The 14118-nt window shown below is 36.7% G+C and overlaps 2 protein-coding genes across 5 annotated transcripts in view; one reads left to right on the top strand and one right to left on the bottom strand.

The window, feature by feature from the left end:
* The window catches only part of LOC110443227 (protein Jumonji-like), a 29259-nt gene extending 26761 nt beyond the window's left edge, over positions 1-2498 (bottom strand). For all 4 annotated transcript variants that reach the window (XM_021487308.1, XM_021487309.1, XM_021487305.1 and 1 more), the window contains exon 1: positions 2455-2498. The gene's annotated coding sequence lies outside the window, so the exon portion shown is untranslated. The remainder of the gene's footprint in view (positions 1-2454) is intronic.
* Positions 2499-2688: 190 nt separating this feature from the next.
* On the top strand, positions 2689-13778 carry LOC110443238 (GPI transamidase component PIG-T-like). The gene is made up of 10 exons (XM_021487327.1): positions 2689-2894; positions 4154-4331; positions 4566-4818; positions 5023-5109; positions 7469-7556; positions 9360-9454; positions 10332-10539; positions 10799-10951; positions 11253-11499; positions 13175-13778. Exons 1-10 carry the CDS (start codon positions 2690-2692, stop codon positions 13521-13523), a joined length of 1863 nt encoding a protein of 620 aa, XP_021343002.1. The 5' UTR covers position 2689; the 3' UTR covers positions 13524-13778.
* Positions 13779-14118: the final 340 nt, after the last annotated feature.

Genomic DNA, 14118 nt, shown 5'->3' with positions numbered 1-14118 from the left:
AAATAGCCATCTCTCATTTATCAACATATATATAGGTCAGTCATAAACTACAATTCAAACATTGTCTCTGGTTTGTTCAAAATTTGATAAACTTCATACAACCTCTTTCTATCATGATCCCCATTCATTACAATGTAAAAGGAAAGATAAAGATGGGAATATTTTAAGGTAATAGGATTGTCGCCATTTCTCAGTAGAATTTATTCAAATTTTGTAGATATATTGCTTTGTAGTAAGGAAAGTTTTCTGCCACAAAAAAAATATAGGTTGTCAGAATTTTAAGGATTTTAAAAGGAAATTTATGTAAAAAGGAGTGAATTTTGAAAAAAAAATGAAACACAATTGTGTGCAAAATAATGTCAATAAAAATGATACTAACATAGATTAGTATTGCATTACTGTATATCAATTTCACAAATGCTGAAATTGTGTAAAATGAATTATCTATAAACAATTAAAGATTGACATTTTATAAAAAAACATATACACATAGTAATTGCATGCAAGAGTTATCGTTCTTGAAAAACTTCACAGTAGTGAAATAGGTAGCCGGTTTCTGAAGTACAGAAAAATGGACATATGTGACTCATTGATTAAAAAACAACTGAATTAATGCCTGGCTTGCTTTGCAATACTTTAATATTGAAAGAACACACTGTTCTGTCAATAATAAGCATACAATATACATCACTTTAATATTAAACATTAGATTATGCGGAAATTGTGATACTGTCTCCCTACATTGGATTTTCAACTAGGGATGTACTTCCTATTTCCGTTTAGCAATACACTCCTATGACCTAAGCTCAGATTCACTCACTAACATATGCATGATTTTAAATGGCTCAAACTGTAAACAGACTTCTGACAGCAGCAATCATGAATGTTGCATACCTCAGACAGTAAATGTGCCAATTTTATGTAGTTACTATTTGAGAATATATTTATGATTTATCTGTAGCTGTTCTACATGAATATGTGGGAGTAATTATGAAGCAGGACCCTCCAAGTGCTAGGTGGGGTTCATCCCAATATATCTTAACCTCCAAGCATCCGGTGATCTGTTCGTTTAGGTGTTAGGTTGTTTTGCCCTAAAAATATTTTTAAGATGATTTTTTTTAGTCCTATTCATTGTGTATATATAGTCTAATTTGAGGTTTCTAGGTCACCCTTAGCTTTCTGTGTTATAAGAATCCTTAGATTTGTATGTGGTCGACCAGACCTGCACATACAGAAATGTTTTCGACAAGACAATTGCTCGTGAAACCATCGACATAGATCTAATTCTGTGATGAAACATGATAATCTCTGCGGTTGGAGTCAGAATCTTTGTTGTGTGTCCCAAAATCTTGTACTGTGACCTACGGAAACAGATGCTTTGGGAGGGTTTCGGCTACGTTGTGGAATAGCTTACCATCTGCTATTAGGAAGTAAAATACCCTGGCCAAGTTCAAGAGGGACATAAAAACTCACCTCTTCTTGTCTGCATTTTAGAATCTTTGCAAAGATGTCATGTAAATACCACCCTTTTATTTGTTCAATTATGTGCACATTACTTGTTAAATGTATGAAAGTGATTGCAAGCCTTTGTTGTTTGTTTTCACAATTATAACCATTACTATTATCCATTAAAGCGCCTAAGAGTAATTTTACAAATTATATTGGGCGATATATAAATGTTGTATATTATTATTATAATAATAAGATTTTTTGAAATAATTAAAAACAACTTAACTGATATTCATAACTTTAAATTATATAATTATATTTTAGCGAAACAACCTTGTGCAAACTGGATTTAGGGCGAAACGACCCGTAGTGCGAACGGGATATAGGGCGAAAAGACCCGGACCCGTCCACTTATGACGATGACCAAGGCTACCGGGTTGTCTATGTTTTAAATGTAATATATTGGGGTGAAAATTAAAGGACCTACAATTGTTAATGTAAACATTGTAAGTCTTTCCCAAAGCTCTCCAGAAAGCAATACCAGATATCTAGGTTCGTCCCCATTTCATAAACGAACAACTCTTGTCCAACCGTTTGGAACGCAATAAACGAAAACGGCCATTTAACGTACTGATCTGATGTAGACCAAGTAATCAGATATCTCCCTCTATACCTAAGCTGTCTGCCTCTGCTGATTTTTTTCTATAGATTTTTAATGGGAGCCTTCCAACAAATTATTACAACTTTTTAAAATGATGCGATTATGTCCTTTAAGGAGCAAACACAATCTGAAAAGTTTTAGAAGCCATGCATGCTAAACGTCACGACACCCCCTGCCGGTATTCACTTTCTCAAAACTGCATCAAAACCCTAAGATAATTGGTGCACGTATGCACCCATTACATATCAGTATTTATGCATACTAACATTGTGATCCTGGTTGCCTATTTTGAGAGTTAATATGTAATGAAATGCAAAGACATACCAGTGAAATGTACAACTTACCATCAACACTCTTTGTTCCTGTTGTTTACAATTTGCATGTGTTTCCGGTTTAAGGAAGCGAATAACATTTTCATAAAAAAAACCAATACATTTCATGTTTCATTTTTAGTCCCTTTGACGATTCATTTTATATTTTTGTCCTTATGATACAAAGTGTGATACTATTTTTGTCAAGATATGGAATACAAGTTATTGTTTTTCGGTAGTTTGCGTCATTTCTGCAGCACTATCCAAGATGGTGGAGAGAAGTCGATCGATGCCGGCTTTGAGGAAGATGATGTGGATTTTGTGGTTGCCTTTGCTTGGATACATTGTCCAAGCGAAACAGAACGACGAGTTTAATGAAGAATTGTTCATCAAACCATTTGGGAGTGGTCATGTCATGTTTCATTTCCAATTCACAACAAAATGGAATGTCAGCATCGCTGATGAAACTGCATGTATGTTAGCTGGTTTTTTGTTGGTTATAAATCTACTTCTTTCTACATGATTCCGTCCATCAGCGATGATGATCGGAATGATTTGAATGCACAGATGCGTGGGATGAGTCTAAACAGCCAATAGATCGACACTTTGAAAGTAAAAGTTGTATTATAATGTTAGTGTTGAACAGGTCCAGAAGAGTTAGGTGACCAGTTTCTGTGCCCTAACGGCCTAAGGCGGAAATGCAGAATAACAATGTTGTTTGCGTTGTTTACTATCAATTATCAATCTTTACTCTTACAAGGACAATTTTCTTGCAACCGCTTTCTTTAACTCCTCCACAGGTCCAGTATCGTGCAAATTCAGCTATTAATTATCTACAAGGACCTCTCATAGCTAATCCTATAAAATATCCACTTAATCTCGTATGATTTAGGCCTATAGCTGCATTGAGACTTTGAAAGTAAAAGTCCAACTTGAGGCATACGTTTACTAAGATTTCAGTTTTATTAAAAATAAAGCAATGTGTCATAAATCATACAGTGAAAAATCCTTTTACCTTTTCACCATAACAATGCCATTTTCCTTTAAATGCCAATATGGGACATTCTGTTTATTACTTTAAGAAAGACACTTGAAAATGATTTCAAAAGTGCCAATTCTGAATGTTTGTCAACAGTGATTTTTTTGCAGTTTTACTACCAAATACAGGCTGGTTCCACTAGCTAAAAAGTGCCTTATTTTCAAAATATTGCCAAAAACTGAGGAATATATTACCAATTCTAATACAAATAATGCTATATATATTTCCCCTATTCATAAAGGAACAGGCTGTTGTAAAATTAAGGTAGCAAAAACAGTAGTCAATACAATGTACATGTACAGCTATTACCAGCATATGCTTTTATTATAACTCAATCGGCACTGGACCTTTACAATTGTAAAGGAAATGGACTGGGTCGATCAACCAGTTAGCTTCATTGATTAGAATGTCCTTCTAGAGCTTGGCGGTCCGTAGTTTGAATCCCGTTCTAGCCATTGCATTTTCCCTTACCTGTTCAGTTACACAATAACAACTAAAGGGTTGTGGCCAAGAGTGTTGGGGGGGGGGGGGGGGGGGGAGGAGAATGTTCACAAAATTTGTTTTTCATTTTTCAGTTTTCTGTGTCATAAAAATGATGCCTCCTATTCGATTTGCATCAAATTACAAGATTTTTTTTCTCCATCTTTCCTATCATTCTGATATATAACCAGCCCTTTAAATGTTCATTTACAGTCACCCATTACCGCCTCTTCCCCAAGTCTCTGGGAGAGGTGATGTCCACCTATGGGGTCCAGGAACTGCACCTTAGTCAGACACAGGGTCTGTGGAGGTACAGAAACTGGGGCTACCCTCCCGAAGATGCCCCACCGGGAGCCGAACTTTGGACATGGTTCCAATCTAACAGAAACAGGTGATTGTTGTCAGGGTAAATTAAGTGAAATCTAAATCAGTAATTCTGGGACTTTGACTCAAGTTATTTTGGAAGTCTTCAATTTCACATTACATTTACTAACATTCCTTTTTTTAATATTACAATAATTGTCAATATGATACTTAGTCGTGTATCCATATTCCATGTATTCTATAATACCTGAACAGATAAGCTGTAAATCACATTTTAATCTAATTATTTTTTGTGTAACAGATCAGATCAAGCTACTCGTGACAAGTTATGGTCAAACTACGTAAACGCTCTGTCAGGACTCTTTTGTTCCTCCCTGAACTTCATGGACAGCAAAGCAACGGTCAGTCCACGATGGACATTCCGGCCACAGGGAATATCCTCAGAGTATTACTCAATGGACTCGAGAAACCTCAAGTACTCGGCTCTGCCCAGAGAGATTGTTTGTACAGAGAACCTTACACCCTGGAAGAAGCTCCTACCATGTGATTCAAAGGTATCAACCATTTAACAATGTGATAAGCAATCAAACGATTCTTAGAGCCATATTTTATATCATCTTCTCCTTGTGGTTGCAAGAGAGTGTAGTACAAAATGTTCAACTTACTAGTATGTACAATATTATTGATCAAAATAGAAAAAGGAGTCATCTATAACTTCTACTTCAAAAAGCTGTTAAATGACTGTTTACTGTTAACAGGTTGGACTTTCAACATTGTTCAATGCCATCAAGTTACACGATTCATCATACCAGTCCATAGGGTTACATGTGAGGCCTATCTGTAGGGTAAGTTATAGCTGTAATATAGTACATGTGAGGCCTATCTGTAGGGTAAGTTATAGCTGTTATACAGTACATGTGAGTCCTATCTGTAGGGTAAGTTATAGCTGTTACACAGTACATGTGAGGCCTATCTGTAGGGTTAGTTATAACTGTTATACAGTACATGTGAGGCCTATCTGTAGTGTAAGTTATAACAGTTATACAGTACATGTGAGGCCTATCTGTAGTGTAAGTTATAACAGTTATACAGTCCATGTGAGGCCTATCTGTAGGGTAAGTTAAAGCTGTTATACAGTACATGTGAGGCCTATATGTAGGGTTAGTTATAACAGTTATACAGTACATGTGCGGCCTATCTGTAGGGTCAGTTATAGCTGTTATACAGTACATGTGAGGCATATCTGTAGGGTAAGTTATAACAGTTATAAAGTACATGTGAGGCCTATCTGTAGGGTAATTTATAGCTGTTATACAGTACATGTAAGGCCTATCTGTAGTGTAAGTTATAGCTGTTATACAGTACATGTTAGGCCTATCTGTAGGGTAAGTTATAGCTGTAATATAGTACATGTGAGGACTATCTGTAGGGTAAGTTATAGCTGTTATACAGTATATGTGAGGCCTATCTGTAGGGTAAGTTATGGCTGTTATACAGTACATGTGAGGCCTATCTGGAGGGTAAGTTATAGCTGTTATACAGTACATTTGAGGCCTATCTGTAGGGTAAGTTATAGCTGTAATATAGTACATGTGAGGACTATCTGTAGGGTAAGTTATAGCTGTTATACAGTACATGTGAGGCCTATCTTTAGGGTAAGTTATAGCTATTATACAGTACATGTGAGGCCTATCTGTAGGGTAAGTTATAGCTGTTATACAGTACATGTGAGGCCTATCTGTAGGGTAAGTTATAGCTGTTATACAGTACATGTGAGGCCTATCTGTAGGGTAAGTTATAGCTGTTATACAGTACATGTGAGGCCTATCTGTAGGGTAAGTTATAGCTGTTATACAGTACATGTGAGGCCTATCTGTAGGGTAAGTTATAGCTGTTATACAGTACATGTGAGGCCTATCTGTAGGGTAAGTTATAGCTGTTATACAGTACATGTGAGGCCTATCTGTAGGGTAAGTTATAGCTGTTATACAGTACATGTGAGGCCTATCTGTAGGGTAAGTTATAGCTGTTATACAGTACATGTGAGGCCTATCTGTAGGGTAAGTTATAGCTGTTATACAGTACATGTGAGGCCTATCTGTAGGGTAAGTTATAGCTGTTATACAGTACATGTGAGGCCTATCTGTAGGGTAAGTTATAGCTGTTATACAGTACATGTGAGGCCTATCTGTAGGGTAAGTTATAGCTGTTATACAGTACATGTGAGGCCTATCTGTAGGGTAAGTTATAGCTGTTATACAGTACATGTGAGGCCTATCTGTAGGGTAAGTTATAGCTGTTATACAGTACATGTGAGGCCTATCTGTAGGGTAAGTTATAGCTGTTATACAGTACATGTGAGGCCTATCTGTAGGGTAAGTTATAGCTGTTATACAGTACATGTGAGGCCTATCTGTAGGGTAAGTTAAAGCTGTTATACAGTACATGTGAGGCCTATATGTAGGGTAAGTTATAACAGTTTTACAAAGGTCAGTGTTCTAGTTAATAATAATTTATACAACATTTGATATAGTGCCCTATCTAGCTAACATAAACCACTCTAAAGCGCTTTACTGTACATAGATATACAATACATACAATTAGCATACATTAATCAAAACAATTTTGAGGAATTGCAGGAGCTGCCTTATCAGGCTCTAATTACTAGTCCTTTGCCACCTGGCTAATATCTCCCTATGAGTGTATGCATGTGTGTGTGCTGGAGATGTGATGTGTTCTGTTTGTCACTACAGACCGTGCTTCCAACGGTATCATGTATAGTGCCACCTCACTTATATTCTACAATACAGATACCGCAACATTCAACCCAGACCAATTTATACTCCACCTTGGTTGTTGGAATTGTGTGGGCACATTCTCTGAATATCTATGCGTACAACAACTTTGGGGATAGAACCTAGGCCGTCTGTGTGGAAGGCCAATCTGCCCATATAGTTGTTATACAATTCTATGTACCTGGTAGCAAAAGCTCTTACAACTTCATATCATGTAAGAAAAACTTTTTAAAACATTTTGCAATTCAACTACACCAGACCATTAGGTTGCGCTGTATCTTTGTGTATATTAATCGGCTGTAATTCATCAGTTGTCTGCTGTGAATAAAAAATATCGTTTGTATAGTTTGTTTGGATTAGGCTTTATCTAGTATACAGGTAATCTCTCATAATCATTGAACTGTTCCAGGATACAGCGTGTACCCTTTCATCAGTGGAGCTGAAGCAAACACTGACTGTGGTGTTTGACCCTACTACTGGCAAACTGGGACAACAGAGTAAGTAATGTATGATAGTTTGTAGGTTTATATCTATATATAAGTATTGTGTTTGACCCCACACTGGCAGACTGTGACAACAGAGGAAGCAATGTATGATAGTTTGTAGGTTTATATCTATATATCGGTAAGTATGGTGTTTGACCCCACTACGGGCAGACTGTGACAACAGAGTAAGCAATGTATGATAGTTTGCAGGTTTATATCTATATATAAGTATGGTGTTTGACCCCAGTACTGGCAGACTGGGACAACAGAGTAAGTAACACATGATCTTTGTAGGTTTATATGTATATAAAATTCTGGTTTTTACCCCAGTATGTAGATTGACAGAGTAAGTAACATATGATAGTACATGAATCTATATATACATGTACAATGTAAATGTTGTATTTTTAGGTCACCTGAGCTTTGCTCAAGTGACCTACATGTATTCTAATCGCTTTCCGTCCGTCGTCGTCCGTCGTGCGTAAACTTTTTACATTTTCAACTTCTTCTCAAGAACCAGTGGATGGATTTTTTTATCAAACTTGGTCAGAATCATCCTTGGTAGATGAGGCTACAAAATTGTAAAATTGGAATTCTTACCCCAAACCCTGGGGCCAGGGCGTGGCCCCAAAGGGAAAATTAACCAATATTTCAAAAATCTTCTTCTCCAGACTCAGAGGTACTACAGTCATTTTCTCTGCATGGAAAGAAAGATCATCAGGGGCTTAACTTAAATTGTAAATTTAAGGACCCCCGAGCTATTCGTTCTCCCTTGGGGAGGGGGTTAAGTTTACCATAGTTTATATAGGGAAATAACACTTTTGGGTATATTTTGACAACTTTCTGTAGGAAATTATTTTTACTTGGTGAGAATTATCCTAGGAGGAAGATGGTTTCAAATTGTAAAATTGAAATTCCTACCCCAACCCTAGGGGCCAGGGCGGGGCCCCAAAGGGAAAATTAACCAATATTTCCAACATTTTCTCTTCCAGACTCAGAGGTTCTCCATTCATTTTCTCAGCATGGAAAGAAAATCATCAGGTGCTTTATTTAAATCGTAAATTTCAGGACCCCCGAGCTATCCGTTCTCCCTTGGGGAGGGGGTAAAGTTTACTATAGTTTATATAGGGAAATAACACTTTTGGGTATATTTTATCCATTTTTAGCAGAAAATTACTCAAACTTAGTCAGAATCATCTTTGGTGAATGAGAGTATTACTTTGTAAAATTGGGATTCCTGCCCCCTCCCCAGGGGCTAGGGCTGGGCCCCAAAGGGAACATTTACCAATATTTTCAAATTCTTATCCTTTGATGACATGACAAGTATTGTATTGCACTTAGTTTACATGCTGATTTCCACATCACATCTAAACAATAAAATAAAGCTACCAGTACCTATGATATAACTCAGGTGACCGCTAAGGCCCTTGGGCCTCTTGTTAATCTTTTATACAGATAATTATCTTGTTGCATGTTTATACTATAGAAAATCAAAGACCCTGTGGAATTATGATATCATTACTGATGACACTTACAAAAAAGACAATAATGGTAAAAGTTTGAACTCTGATGTGCTGGTACACACAAGTCAGAACTCTGGGTTTAGGGTAGTGAGATCATTACAGTACTTGTTTATCTTCGTGGTGGAATCATCACTTGTTAACTTGACAGAATTGATACTTTATATGAGTACGTAATTTACATGTAAAGTGTACAAATAAAAATCCACATAAAGTGTTGAACTTGTTGAAATGAGATAAAGTTTTTGAAAAATGAGAAAGAAAATGTTTCACATATTCTTTCGATACTCTACAGCGTGGAGTCTGAGCAGCATGTTTGGTAAACCGTTACGTTCCCAGTGTCCTCTGGCCTCCAGGAGTCATGTATATGTGGACATCACAGACAAGGATGTAAGTGATACATGTAGTGTGTGGTTTCCTGGCTGCTTTTTAAAGTGTATGTCATGAAATTTAGAAGATTGGAATTTGTCATATAATTGGTGTTCATGTAAATTAGTGATTTGAAACACTGACAAAATTTGTCAAAAATAATATGAAAAATAAAGTGATATGCATTACTGTAAAAATGGAAATGCTTGTGTTTTTTCTGTTGGATAAATTAGCATGAAAATATCCACACATGAAAGTATATTTATACATCATATTTGTTATAGAGTACAATTATACATCATATTTGTTATAGAGTATATTTATACATCATATTTGTTATAGAGTACATTTATACATCATATTTGTTATAGAGTATATTTATACTTCATATTTGTTATAGAGTACATTTATACATCATATTTGTTATAGAGTACATTTATACATCATATTTGTTATAAAGTACATTTATACATCATTTTTATTATAGAGTACATTTATACATCATATTTGTTATAGAGTATATTTATTTCGTAACCATTGCCAACACAATACTTTCCACACTCAGTTCATGAAGTCACAATGCAAACATTTCCACATGCAAGAATTTCCACTTTTACAACGTTATACATACCACTTGAAAATTCATACACTGTTTAACTTTCTGTTCGACATTTTTTTGAATGGTTTAGTATGGTTGTCATCATTCCATGGTAAAATTCACAATTTATAAAAATAGAATTGCGCAGAAAATGGTTTATGATCACTGTAACAGCGGTATTTCTTGCCTTGGACATACCAGTAACAAGTGTGATTATGTTCCTTGTCCATTTCACCATTAAAGCAGGGGATGGCAGGAATTTTGAGCCTTGCTCACATCCTCACCTTCTCTTTGTTACAGATCCCGGAGTCAAAGTTCACACTGCGTCAACAGCCCACTGAGGTGTTACCTATCATAAGGGGTAGCGACAGGAGGACGTACGCCGTATTTGATGTCGGGGACTTTCTAGAGCAGGACGGATTCTTAGATCTCATGGCTGACTATGAAGAGAAGGCAGCTTATAGACAGGGTTCAGAACCTTCATTGTATGCCCACAGATTTGTCACAGGTATGTAGGCCAGACTGGTACAGTGTATAGTTAACATTGTTTGTCAGACAAAGTTGTAATATTAATTACTTTAAATTAAACCATAATTTTCTGTGAATATAAAAAATGAAGCATACTGTTTAAAGTGTATGTCAAGTATGCAATTTTCAACGAAACGAAATTTGACATTTAGTTACTTCACATAAATCTTGAAATCTTATAAACATATGTGGAAGAACTTGTCCTACATTTAGTTGTTTCTACTGGTCTCTATTTCCAGGATTTGGTTTAGAGAGGGGAGGGATCACCTGTCAGATCTACAACAACCTGCATCAGAACCTCACAATTCTTTATATGGAGACCATCCCCTGGTACTTCAGGATCTACTACAACTCCCTCAGCATACAGAACCAGGGCGAAGTCATCAAACCCTGTAAGTCAGAATCACTACTTACCATAAACTTACTGTATTCATCCTAATAAATGAACCCTCCCTTTTTCTTCTTGTTCTCCATACTACGCTCATAAAATTAAATCCTGTAGGAAATTTCCTTCTGTGTCCCGTATTATAAACCACTGTATTTCTTCCAGTAATAGCAATCCAGCCTTACATATCATGAAAATAAACATAAATTGGGCCCTTTTGTTTTCTGTTTCATTTTCATTTAAGTCTAATGATCTCCAAACTACACCATTATCTAATAATGTAAGACAGTGTTTGTTGTTTTTGACAGTTAAGGTCCATTTTGTGCCAGGAAAGGATAGATTGCGACCATACCATCTTGAGGTCGTGTTCCGTCTACGGGCAAACTCTGTAACACGGATCAACCTGGCATTTGACCGTGCTTTCCTCAAGTGGACGGAGTATCCTCCAGATGCCAACCATGGTTTCTACGCCAACGCGGCAGTAATTACCACAGTGTTGCCGTACGCTCATTCCTACATTGCTGTCCAACAGAATGCCTCCTTGTTCAGAGAAAGGTAATGAAAAACAGGGAGTTTATGTGACTTTAGCCAATTTCTGGTTATCATTCATTAAAATATGTTTTTTAGGTGGTTTTTTTTACCAGTTCTTATGATGTTGCTGTTAATTACAGATAGAAATAGAAAGATATTGTGATTTGCTGGGTAAAAATATTATATGTGATAGTATTTAATAATCTTATATTTGCCATGGTGCGGCGTCCGCCGTCTGTCAATCGTCCTTCTGTCCGTCGTCCCCCCGTTTGCCGTCCATCTGTCTGGCATCAACTTTTTACTTTAAACAACTTTGTCTCAGAAACAAAAGGCCTAGGATTGTTCAAATGAGTGACCTTCATCCATTTTCAAGGTCACAGGGGTCAAATATGTTAAAACCTTTAAAACAACTTCTTCTGAATAACCAAAAGGCCTTGGGTGATGATATTTGGCCAGTAACATGCTGCGATGAAGGGCTACCAAACTTGTTCAAACGAATGACCTTGACTTTAATCCAAGGTCACCGGGATCAAATATGTTTAAGACGTTCAAAACAACTTCTTCTGAATAACCAAGAGGCATTGGGTGATGATATTTGGCCAGAAACATGCTTGGATGAATGACTACCAAGTTTGTTTGAATGAATGACCTTAACCTATATTTAAGGTCACAAGGGTCAAATATGTTTAAAACCTTTAAAAACTTCTCCTGAATACCAAGAGGCCTAGGATAATGATATTTGGCCTGTAACATTCTGCGATGAAGGGCTACCAAGTTTATTTAAATGGATTACCTTGATTAATATTCAAAGTCACAGGGGTCAAATATGTTAAAACCTTTAAAATAATTTCTTCTTGATAACCAGCAGACCTCGGATGATGATATTTGGCCAGTAACATGCTGGGATAAAGGGCTACCAAATTTGTTCAATTGAACGACCTTGACTTATATTCCAGGTCACAGGGATCAAATATGTTTAATTCCTTTAAACAACTTCTTCTGAATAACTGAAAGGCCTAGGGTGATGATATTTGGCCAGTAACATGCTGGGATGAATGGCTACCTAGTTTGTTCAAATGAATGACCTTGACTTATATTCAAGGTCACAGGGGTCAAAACCTTTAAACAACTTCTGAATAACCAAGAGGCCTAGGATGATGATATTTAGCCAGTAACATGTTGAGATTGAGGGCTACTAAGTTTGTTCAAATGAATGACCTTAACCTATATTCAAGGTCATAGGGGTCAAATTTGTTGAAAACTGTAAACAACATCTTTTTTATAACCAAAAGGACCAGGGTGATGATATTTGGCCAGTAACATACTGGGATGAAGGGTTACCAAGTTTGTTTAAATGAATTACCTTCACCCATTTGCAAGGTCACATGGGTCAAATAAGTTGAAATCTTTAAAAAGCTTCCGAATAATCTAAAGGTCCAGGGTAAAGATATTTGGCCAGAAGCATGCTCAACGTAATGTCCGTGTATTCTTTTGAATCAAACACTGATATTTTGCCTTTAGCTGTATTTTAGTCCACTTTTAAGATTACAAGTTTAAGAATAATACCAGGTGAGCGATATAGGCCCATTGGGCTTCTTGTTCTTTTTCAGCGATGTTCTTAGATATCTGTTTCAGTGATGTTGTCAAGCCTTATTTTACTTTTGACAAATTCTCTTAATTACTTATTTTGTTTTAACAGTTTCAATGACATCTCTAACCAGTTTTTCCTGCGAATCCACACAGAGAGTTTACTGATCTCCCTGCCGACACCTGACTTCAGCATGCCCTACAATGTCATCTGTCTAGCTTGCACTGTCGTAGCTATTGCCTTCGGATCCATACACAATCTCACCACCCGAATATTCAAAACTATTGATCCAAAGAAGTCCAAAAGTATCAAAGAAAAAGTGAAAGCTTTCTTCAGCAGAAAGAAAGCTGTTAAGGGAGAAGAAAATGAAACTGATGAAAAGAAATCAGAGGAAAATGATACAGACACTAAATCAGATAAAGAAACTTGTAAGACTGTGAGTGATGAGAAAGTATCATAGAGTTTGTGTAATCTAATAGAAACAAAAGCATGTGCTTATCTGAATAACTAACCAGGGAGATTTCTTGCTCATAAGCATTTATCATACTTTATTTTCTATGATAAGGAGGCATGGTAGTCCAGTGGTAGGACGCCGGGCTCATGACCGAAGGGTTGCGGGTTCGCGCCATGGCAAGGCAATATGTTGTATCTGTGAGCAAAATACTTTACTCCGCTGGTTCCAGTCTACTCAGCTGTAAATTAGTACGTGGTTGGGCAGTGCTAGAATTGTTGAATGCTAGCTGTTAACGCCGAAATGGCAGCACCGGCTGTATGCTCCCCAGGGAGTTGAGAAAGGTGTTGGCTGGTTGCAAAGGCCCTATAACCACGGATAATAATTTATGAACCGCTTTGAGATGACCTACCAACTAGGTTGTGATAAAGCAGTATATAAGAACCTGTAAGTTATTATTATTAATGTGACCGTTTCAGATTTGGTTTTTAACATTTGACACACTCCTTTGTCCACACTGTCGCTACTACTTCCTTACTAATATACCTCTGTTCCTCATGTATGTAGCATTGTGAAATTCCTTTAACTTTGTCTCAGAAACTAT

Source organism: Mizuhopecten yessoensis, unplaced genomic scaffold (assembly GCF_002113885.1).
Source record: "Mizuhopecten yessoensis strain PY_sf001 unplaced genomic scaffold, ASM211388v2 scaffold716333, whole genome shotgun sequence".
Taxonomy (NCBI): Eukaryota; Metazoa; Mollusca; class Bivalvia; order Pectinida; family Pectinidae; genus Mizuhopecten; species Mizuhopecten yessoensis.
This window is presented reverse-complemented; position numbering and strand designations above follow the sequence as displayed.